Source organism: Zonotrichia leucophrys, unplaced genomic scaffold, assembly GCF_028769735.1.
Source record: "Zonotrichia leucophrys gambelii isolate GWCS_2022_RI unplaced genomic scaffold, RI_Zleu_2.0 Scaffold_1570_10220, whole genome shotgun sequence".
NCBI classification, from domain to species: domain Eukaryota; kingdom Metazoa; phylum Chordata; class Aves; order Passeriformes; family Passerellidae; genus Zonotrichia; species Zonotrichia leucophrys.
In genome coordinates this window covers 1-10,220 of record NW_026993775.1, presented here as the reverse complement: position 1 = coordinate 10,220, position 10,220 = coordinate 1, and the positions used below count along the sequence as shown (strand labels likewise).

General features: G+C 55.4%; 1 protein-coding gene across 1 annotated transcript; it reads right to left on the bottom strand.

The window, feature by feature from the left end:
- Positions 1-926: 926 nt before the first annotated feature.
- On the bottom strand, positions 927-10,156 carry LOC135442164 (filamin-A-like; the record flags this gene model as incomplete). Its single annotated transcript, XM_064701707.1, has 6 exons — positions 10,136-10,156; positions 9,449-9,539; positions 7,437-7,606; positions 4,743-4,860; positions 2,822-3,084; positions 927-1,544 (listed from the first exon to the last, which is right to left on the bottom strand). Coding segments are annotated over exons 1-6 (1,281 nt in total), but the record flags the coding sequence as incomplete, so codon positions are not given.
- Positions 10,157-10,220: the final 64 nt, after the last annotated feature.

Below are 10,220 nucleotides of genomic sequence, written 5' to 3'. Positions count from 1 at the left end.
CAAACCAACCAACCTAAATCAACTCAACTCCACGCAAATCATCCCAACCCAACCAAACTCAATTGAACCCAACTCAAGCTAACCCAACTCAATTCATCCCAACCAACCCAACCCAACTCAACTCAACCCAACCCAACCAAACCCAACCCAACCCAACTCAACTCCACCCAAATCATCCCAACCAAACCCAACCCAACTCAATTCATCCCAACCAACCCAACCCAACTCAATTCATCCCAACCAACCCAATCCAACCAACCTAAAGCAACTCAACTCCACACAAATCATCCCAACCCAACCAAACTCAGTGGAACCCAACTCAAGTTAACCCAACTCAATTCATCCCAGCCAATCCAACTCAATCAAACCCATCCTGTCCCATCTTCTTCAACACAACCCAACTCAACTCATCCCAACCCAACTCATCTCATCCCAACCAAACTCAACTGAACCTAACTCAAGTCAACCCAATTCAATTCATCCCAACCAACCCAACTCAATTCATCCCAGTCAACCAAACTCAAACCAACCTATTCCATCCTCTTCCAACTCAACCTGACCCAACTCAACTCATCCAAATCCAGCTCAACACAACCCAACCCAATCAAACCCAACTGAACCCATCCCAACCCAACCAAACCCAACTCAACCCAATTCATCCCAATCAACCCAATTTAACCCAACTCATCCCATCCTCTTCCAACACAACCCAACTCAAATCGTCCAAACCCAACTCAACCCAACCAAACCCAACTCAACCCAACCAAACCCAACTGAACTGAACACAACCCAAGCCATCCCAACCCAAGTCTTCCTAGCCACTCAACCCAACCCATCCCATCCTTTTCCAACACAACCCGACCCAACCCAACTCAACTCACCCAAACCAAAGTCAACCCAACCCCACCCCAATCCTTCCCCCGCACCCCAAACTCACCCTTCCCCTCCACGCCGGGCCCGTACACCTTGATGCCGCTCGTATCCACGGCGGCGGGCGCCGGCTCCACGCGCACGGTGCTGGGGAAGTGCGGCACGGGCTGCCCGCCGTACTCCACGGTGACGGTGTGCACGCCGGCGCTGCGCGGCGTGTACGCGATGGTGTAGATGCCGTCGCCGTTCTCCTCCACCCTGACGTCGGCGCGCGCCCCGGCCTCGGAGGCGATGCCGATGGTGAGCTCGGCCGTGCCCGCCCGGCTGCAATCCACGCGGAAGCGCCCCGGCTGCCCGGCCGTGGCCTTCTCCAAGCCCGGCCCTTCGCAGGTGACCTTGGAAGGGTCGAACTTGGGCCGGATCGGCGCGCGGAAGGGCGAGCCGGGGATGTGGGCGCCGGCGAAGAGGATGTTGATGTTGTAGTCGCCGGGCTCCGTGGGCAGGTAGGACACGTTGCAGGTGCCATCACCGTTGTCCTGGCACTCGATTTTGGCCTCGCAGGGCCCCTCCACGGTCAGCCCCAAACCGCCCGTGCCGGCGCCTTTGGTGTCGATGGTGAACGGGGCCGGAACCCCCGCCAGGCCTCCCTGGAGACCGGGGCCGAAGGCGCGGACCTGGGGGTATGGAAGGGTTGGGTTGGGATGGGTCAGATTGGTTGGGTTGGGTTGAGTTCAAATGGGTCAAGTTGGGGTGGGTTGGGTTGAGCTGAAGAGTTGGGCTAGGTTGGGTTGAGTTCAGATAGGTCAAGTTGGGGTGGGTTGGGTTGGTTGAGTTGGATTAGTTGAGCTGAGTTGGGATGGGTCAAGTTGGGACAGTTTGGGTTGGGTTGAGTTGGGATGGGTCAGATTGGTTGGGTTGAGTTGAATTGCGTTGGGTTAGACTGAGTTCAGATGGGTCAAGTTGGGTTGGATTGGTTGAGCTGAACTGAGCTGGGTTAAGTTGGGATGGATTGGGTTGGGTTAGTTGAGTTGAATTGAGTTGGGTTGGGTTGATTCAGGTTGGTTGGGTTGAGTTGGGGATGGGCAAGTTGGAATGGTCAAGTTGAGTTGAATTGAGTTGGGTCGGGTTGATTCAGGTTGGTTGGCTTGAGTTTGGATGGGTCAAGTTGGAATGGATCAAGTTGGGTTGGATTGAGTTGGGTTGGGCTGAGCTAGGTTCAGTTGAGTTGGGATGGGTTGAGTTGAGTTGGCTAGAATTGAGTTGGGTTGGGTTTGGTTGAGTTGAGTAAGTTGGGTGGTTTGGATTATTTTGGGATGAGTTGAGATGGTTTGAGTTGAGGTGGATTATTGGGTTGAGTTGGATTGTTGGGTTAGTTGATTTGGGTAAAATTTGGGGTTGGTTGAGTTGAGGTGGTTTAAAGTTGGGATGAGTTGGATTAGTTGGGATGAGTTGAGTTGGGTAGAATTGAGTTGGGTTGAGTTGAGTTGGGTAGAATTGAGTTGGTTGGTTGAGGGGGATTACGGGGTTTGAGTTGGATTTTTGGGGAAAGTTGAGTTGGGTAGAATTGAGTTGGGTTGGGTTGAGTTGAGGTGGATTATTGGGATAGTTGGGTAGTATTGTTGGGGGGGGTTGAGTTGATTGGGTTGGGTTTGAGTTGAGTTGAGGTGGATTAGTTGGGTTGAGTTGGATTAGTTGGGATGAGTTGAGTTGGGATGAGTTGAGTTGGGTTAGTGATTGGGTAGAATTGGTTGTTTGAGTTGGGTTTGGGTTAGTTGGATTATTGGGATGAGTTGGGTTGGGTTTTGGGTTGAGTTGAAGTGAATTATTGGGTGAGTTGGTACCCTTTTGAGTTGGGTTGGTTGGTTTTATTTGGGGTTGAGTTGAATCCCAAGACCCCCACCCCAAATCCCCCTGCCCATCCCCCATAAACCCCCAAAGCCCCATCCCTGACCTTGGAGGGATCCGTGGCCGGCACCACCTCGACGGGGAAGGGGCTGCCGGGCACGGGGACGCCGTCGTAGGTGACCTCGACGCTGTGGGGCCCCTCCTCGCGCGGCACGAAGCGCACGGCGCTGCTCTCGGCCGCGGCCGCCGGCTCCACCGAGCACGGCAGCGCCTTCCGCGCCGGGCCCAGCACGCGGGCGCTCACCTGGCCCTGCCCGCCCGCGCCCTTGGCCTTGACCGTGAACTCGTGCGCCTTGCCCACCTCCAGCTCTGCGGGAATTGGGGAGGGGGCGGCGCGTCAGGGACCCCAAACAGGGCTTGAAATGGGGGGGGATCACAAAACTGGGGAGGGGGCAACACGTCAGGGACCCCCAAACAGGGCTGAAATGGGGGGGATCACAAACTGGGGAGGGGGCAACGCGTCAGGGACCCCCAAACAGGGCTGAAATGGGGGGGATCACAAACTGGGGAGGGGGCAGCGCGTCAGGGACCCCCAGATCGGCCCAAAATAGGGGTGAATAATGGAATTGGGGAGGGGGCAACGCGTCAGGGACCCCCAAATCGCTCTGAAATGGGGGGGATCACAAACTGGGGAGGGGGCAGCGCGTCAGGGACCCCCAAACAGGGCTGAAATGGGGGGGGAATAATGGAATTGGGGAGGGGGCAGCGCGTCAGGGACCCCCAGATCGGCCCAAAATAGGGGGGAATAATGGAATTGGGGAGGGGGCAACACGTTGGGGACCCCCAAACAGGGCTGAAATGGGGGGGATCACAAACTGGGGAGGGGGCACGCGTCAGGACCCCCAAAGCTGGCTGAAAATAGGGGTGAATAATGGAATTGGGGAGGGGGCAACGCATCAGGGACCCCCCAAAGCTGGCTGAAATGGGGGGGAATAATGGAATTGGGGAGGGGGCAGCGCGTCAGGGACCCCCAGATCAGCCCAAATTAGGGGTGAATAATGGAATTGGGGAGGGGGCAACGCGTCAGGGACCCCCCAAATCCCTCTGAAACTGGGGGTGAATGATGGAATTGGGGAGGGGGCAACGCGTTGGGGACCCCCAGGTCAACCCAAAATGGTGGTGAATCCCAATTTGGGGAGGGGGCAAAGGGTTAGGGACCCAAACCCCCTCAAATCCCCCCAGAACCCTTCAACTCCCCCCCCCAAAACCCCTTCCAACCCCCTCCCCAAATTCAGGGACCCCTCCCCAAATTCTCTTCCCCCCCAGCCTCACTGGGTCCCTTGGGAAGGGACAAGAACTGGCCCCAAATCCCTTCAGGGTGTCCCCAAACCCCCTCAAATCCCCCCCAAAACCCCTCAAATCCCCCCCTAAAACTGCTCCAAAACCCCTCCGCCCCCTCCCCAAATTCAGGGACCCCCCCCTCCAAATTCAGAGACCCCTCCCCAAATTCTGTTTCCCCTCCAGCCTTCGTGGGTCCCTTGGGAAGGGACAAGAACTGGCCCAAATCCCTTCAGGGTGTCCCCAAACCCCTCAAATCCCCCCCAAAACTCCCCCAAATCCCCCCCAAAACTCCCCCAAAACCCCTCCAGCCCCCTCCCCAAATTCAGAGACCCCTCCCCAAATTCTCTTTCCCCCCCAGCCTCACTCGGTCTCTTGGGAAGGGACAAGAACTGGCCCCAAACCCCCTCAAATCCCCCCAAACCCCCTCAAATCCCCCCAAAACTCCCCCAAACCCCTCCAGCCCCCTCCCCAAATTCAGAGACCCCTCCCCAAATTCAGGGACCCCTCCCCAAATTCTCTTTCCCCCCGCCTCACTTGGGGAAGGGACAAGAATGGCCCCAAACCCCTCAAATCCCCCCCAAAACTCCCCCAAAACCCCCTCAAACCCCCCCCAAAACTCCCCCAAAACCCCTCCAGCCCCCTCCCCAAATTCAGAGACCCCTCCCCAATTCCCAGCCCCCCCTTACTGTCATCCAGGCCGGAGATTTTGATCTTGCCCAGGTCCACGCCGGGGCTGACGCCGACGCTGAAGGGGCTCTTGGGGATGGGGTCTCCCCCGTAGGTGACCGAGACCCCCAGAGTGCCCTGGGGAGGGGGCACCGAGGGCTCAGGGGGGTCTGGGGGCTTCGGGGACCCCCTGAGCCCCGACAGGAGCGGCTTTGGGGGGGTTTGGGGGATTTTTTGGGGTTTTTATGGGATTTTTTAGGGTTTTTATGGGATTTTTTGGGGTTTTTATGGGATCTTTAAGGGGGTTTTTTGGGGGGGGTTTTAGGGGGGTGTTTTGGGGGATTTGGGGATTTTTTGGGATTTTTGGGGGGTTTTTTAGGGTTTTTATGGTTTTTTGGGGTTTTATGGGGTTTTTTATGAGATCTTTAAGGGGGATTTTTGGGTTCTATGGGGTTTTTTGGGGGGGTTTTTATGGGGTTTTTATTTGATCTTTAAGGGGGTATTTTGGGTTTTATGGGGCTTTTTGGGGGGGTTTTAGGGGGATTTGGGGATTTTTTGGGGTTTTTATGGGATTTTTCTGGGGTTTTTTTGGGATTTTTTAGGGTTTTCATGGTTTTTTTGGGGGTTTTTATTGCAAGCTTTAAGGGGGTATTTTGGGTTTTATGGGGTTTTTTGGGGGGGTTTTTAGGGGGTGTTTTGGGGGATTTGGGGATTTTTTGGGATTTTTGGGGGTTTTTTAGGGTTTTTTTGGTTTTTTTGGGGGGTTTTTATGGGGTTTTTATGCGATCTTTAAGGGGTTTTTTTGGGTTTTATGGGGGTTTTTAGGGGGTGTTTTGGGGGATTTGGGGATTTTTTGGGGTTTTTATGGGATTTTTTTAGGGTTTTTATGTTTTTTTGGGGGTTTTTATGGGTTTTTATGAACCTTTTAAGAGGGTATTTTGGCTTTTATGGGGTTTTTTGGGGGGGGTTTTAGGGGGTGTTTTGGGGATTTGGGGATTTTTTGGGAGTTTTTAGGGGGTATTTTGGGGGATTTTGGAGGTTTTTATGGGATTTTTTGGGGAGGTTTTTATGCGAATATTTTGGGGTTTTTTTGGGGGGGTTTTACTGGATTTTTATGGTTTTTTTTGGTTTTTATGGATTTTTTTGGGGGGCTTTAGGGGGTTTTTTGGGGGGGTTTTATGGGATTTTTTTTTTACTTTTTTTGGTGTTTTATGTGATTTTTGGGGGATTTTTAGGGCGTGTTTTGGGGGATTTGGAAGTTTTATAGTTTTTTTGGGGGGCTTTTTGGGGTTTCCAATGGGATTTTTTGGGGTTTTTTTATGGGATTTTTTGGGGGTTTTTTTTGGTGATTTTTTGGGGAATTTTTTAGGGGGAGTTTTGGGGTCACAGAGTCAATTTTTGGGGTCTTTAAAGGTTTTGGGGTCCCTACCTGCTGCACAGGTGAGTAGGTAACTGTGTGAGTGTTTTGGGGTATTTTGGGGGTTTTTGGGGTATTTTTGGGGTATTTTGGGGGTATTTTTGGGGTATTTTTTGCCCTACCTGCTGCACAGGTGTGTAGGTGACCGTGTGGGTATTTTGGGGTATTTTTGGGTGTTTGGGGATATTTTGGGTATTTTGGGGTCTCACCTGCTGCACAGGTGTGTGGTGACGGTGTGGGTGTTTGGGGTTTTTGGGGGTGCAGAAGCCGTTTTGGGGTATTTTGGGGTATTTTGGGGGTATTTTTTGCCCTACCTGCTGCACAGGTGTGTAGGTGATGGTGTGGGTATTTTGGGGTATTTTGGGGGGTTTTTGGGGTATTTTGGGGTTTTTTTTGCCCTACTGCTGCACAGGTGTGTGGGTGACGGTGTGGGTATTTCTGAGGGTATTTTGGGGGTATTTTTGGGGTTATTTTTTGCCCTACCTGCTGCACAGGTGTGTATGTGACCGTGTGGGTGTTTTGGGGTTTCAGGGGGATTTTTGGGGTATTTTGGGGTGTTTTTGGGGTATTTTGGGGTGTCTCACCTGCTGCACAGGTGTGTAGGTGACGGTGTGGGTATTTTGGGGGTATTTTGGGGTGTTTTTGGGGTATTTTTGGGGTATTTTTTGCCCTACCTGCTGCACAGGTGTGTAGGTGACCGTGTGGGTATTTTGGGGTATTTTTGGGGTATTTTGGGGGTTTTTGGGGTGTTTTTGGGGTATTTTGGGGTCTCACCTGCTGCACTGGTGTGTAGGTGACCGTGTGGGTATTTTGGGTATTTTGGGTATTTTTGGGGTGTTTTTGGGGTATTTTTTGCCTACCTGCTGCACAGGTGTGTATGTGACCGGTGGTATTTTGGGGTTATTTTTGGGGTATCTGGGGGGTATTTTTGGGTTTTTTTTGCCCTACCTGCTGCACAGGTGTGTAGGTGACGGTGTGGGTATTTTGGGGTATTTTGGGGTATTTTAGGGTATTTTGGGGTGTCTCACCTGCTGCACAGGTGTGTAGGTGACCGTGTGGGTATTTTGGGGTATTTTGGGGGTGTTTTTGTGGTATTTTGGGGTGGTTTTGGGGTGGTTTTTGGGTCTCACCTGCTGCACAGGTGTGTAGGTGACCATGTGGGTGTTTTTGGGGTTTCAGGGGGTATTTTTGGGGTATTTTGGGGGTGTTTTTGGGGTATTTTTTGCCCTACCTGCTGCACAGGTGTGTAGGTATTTTGGGTATTTTGGGGTATTTTTGGGGTTATTTTTTGCCCTACCTGCTGCACAGGTGTGTAGGTGACCGTGTGTGTCCCGTCGTGGTTGTCGGTCACCTGCAGGTCCCGCACGGCCTCGCCCTTGCCCGGCGCCGTCACCTGCACGTCCAGCGCGGCCCGGCCGGCGCCCTTGGTGCTCACGGTGAAATGCGTGGGCTGGCCCAGCTCCAGCCCTGCGGGACCCCAAATCACCGTCAGACACCCCAAAATCACCGTCAGACACCCCCAAAATCACCGTCAGACACCCCGAAATCACAGTCAGACACCCCAAAAATGGATTCTGCACCCCCAAAAACCCCCAAAATCACCGTCAGACACCCCGAAATCACCGTCAGACACCCCCAAATCAGCGTCAGACACCCCGAAAACCCCCGAAATCACCGTCAGACACCCCAAAAATGGATTCTGCACCCCCAAAAACCCCAAAATCACAGTCAGACACCCCCCAAAATCACCGTCAGACACCCCAAAAATGGATTCTGCACCCCCAAAAACCCCCAAAATCACAGTCAGACACCCCAAAATCACCGTCAGACACCCCAAAATCACCGTCAGACACCCCAAAACCCCAAAACACCGTCAGACACCCCGAAATCACCGTCAGACACCCCCAAATCACCGTCAGACACCCCAAAAATGGATTCTGCACCCCCAAAAACCCCCAAAATCACCGTCAGACACCCCGAAAACCCAAAATCCTGAAAGAACCCCCAAAAAAACCCCAAATCCATCAAGAACCCCTGGACCCCAAATTCCCTCCCCAGCCCCCCCCGAAGCCCCCAGACCCCCAATTTCTCCCTCAATCCCCCCGAAGCCCCCAGACCCCAATTTCCCCCCCATTTTTCCCCCCCCCACAGCCCCAGACCCCCAATTTCCCCCCGAAAGCCCCAGACCCCAATTTTCCCCCCCAATCCCCCCCGAAGCCCCCAGACCCCCAATTTCCCCCGCAGCCCCAGACCCCATTCCTCCCCTCCAAATCCCTGAAGCCCCCAGACCCCCAATTTCCCCCAATTTCCCCCCAAGCCCCCAGACCCCCAATTTCCCCCCCAATTTCCCTCAATCGCCCCAACCCCCAATTTCCCCCCAATTTCCCCCCCGCAGCCCCCAGACCCCCAATTTCCCCCCAAAGCCCCCAGATCCCAATTTCCCCCCCAATCCCCTGAAGCCCCCAGACCCCCAATTTCCCCAGACCCTCAATTTCCCCCCGCAGCCCCCAGACCCCCAATTTCCCCCCCCAGCTCCCCCATTTCCCCCAATCCCCCAGAGCCCCAATTTCCCCCCCAATCCCCCCACAGCCCCCAGCCCCCCCAATTTCCCCCCCCAATTTTCCCCCCCAACCCCAGACCCCAAATTTCTCCCTCAATCCCCCCCACAGCCCCCAGCCCCCCAATTTCCACCCCAGCCCCCCCATGCCCCGCAGCCCCAACCCCGTTTCCCCCCGCAGCCCCAGACCCCAATTTCCCCCCGCAGCCCCCAGACCCCCAATTTCCCCCCCAATTTTCCCCCGAAGCCCCAGACCCCCCCATTTCCCACCCAGCCCCCCCATTTTCCCCCCCCAGCCCCCAGACCCTCAATTTCCCCCCATTTCCCCCCTGAAGCCCCAGACCCCCAATTTCCCCCGAAGCCCCCAGACCCCCAATTTCCCCCCGAAGCCCCCAGACCCCCAATTTCTCCCCCAGCCCCCCAATTTCCCCCCCAATTTTCCCCCGAAGCCCCAGACCCCCAATTTCTCCCCCAATCCCCCCCGAAGCCCCCAGACCCCCAATTTCCCCCCCACAGCCCCCAGACCCCCAATTTCCCCCCATTTCCCCCTGCAGCCCCCAGACCCCCAATTTCCCCCCCATTTCCCCCCAAGCCCCCAGCTCCCCCATTTCCCCAATCCCCCAGACCCCAAATTTTCCCCCCGCAGCCCCCAGACCCCCAATTTCCCCCCGCAGCCCCAGACCCCAATTTCCCCCCCAATCCCCCTGAAGCCCCCAGACCCCCAATTTCCCCCCCGCAGCCCCCAGACCCACCGGAGCGGCTCAGGCCCGGCCCCTCGGCCTTGACCTTGCTGGCGTCGTGGGCGGGGTCAACCTTGACCCGGATGGGGCTGCTGGGCGTGGCCTGGGGGGGCGGCGGGGTCAGCGACCCCCGAGACCCCCCCCAAATACAGAGAGACCCCCGAGACCCCCCCAAATACAGAGAGACCCCTCCCCAAATACAGAGAGACCCCAAACAGAGAGACACCAGAGACCCTCCCAAATACAGAGAGACCCCCGAGACCCCTCCCCAAAATACAGAGAGACCCCAGAGACCCCTCCCCAAATACAGAGAGACCCCTCCCCAAAATACAGAGAGACCCCAGAGACCCCTCCCCAAAATACAGAGAACCCCAGAGACCCCCCCCCAAAATACAGAGAGACCCCAAACAGAGAGATCCCCCCAAAACAGAGAGAGACCCCTCCCCAAAATACGAGAGACCCCCCCAAAATACAGAGAGACCCCTCCCCAAAATACAGAGAGACCCCCCAAAATACAGAGAGACCCCTCCCCAAAATACAGAGAGAGACCCCCGAGAGCCCCCAGAGATCCCTGAGACCACCAAGATTCCCCAGAGACCATCCTGAAGCCCCCAGACCCATTTAACCCCCCCAAAGCCCCCAGACCCCATTTGACCCCCCCCGAAGCCCCCAGACCCCATTTAACGCCCCCAGCCCCACCTGGCCCGCGAACAGCACCATGATGGGGTGGGGTCCAACCACCCCAAACCCCCCAATTTCCCCAAACCCTCCTGAACCCCCCCGG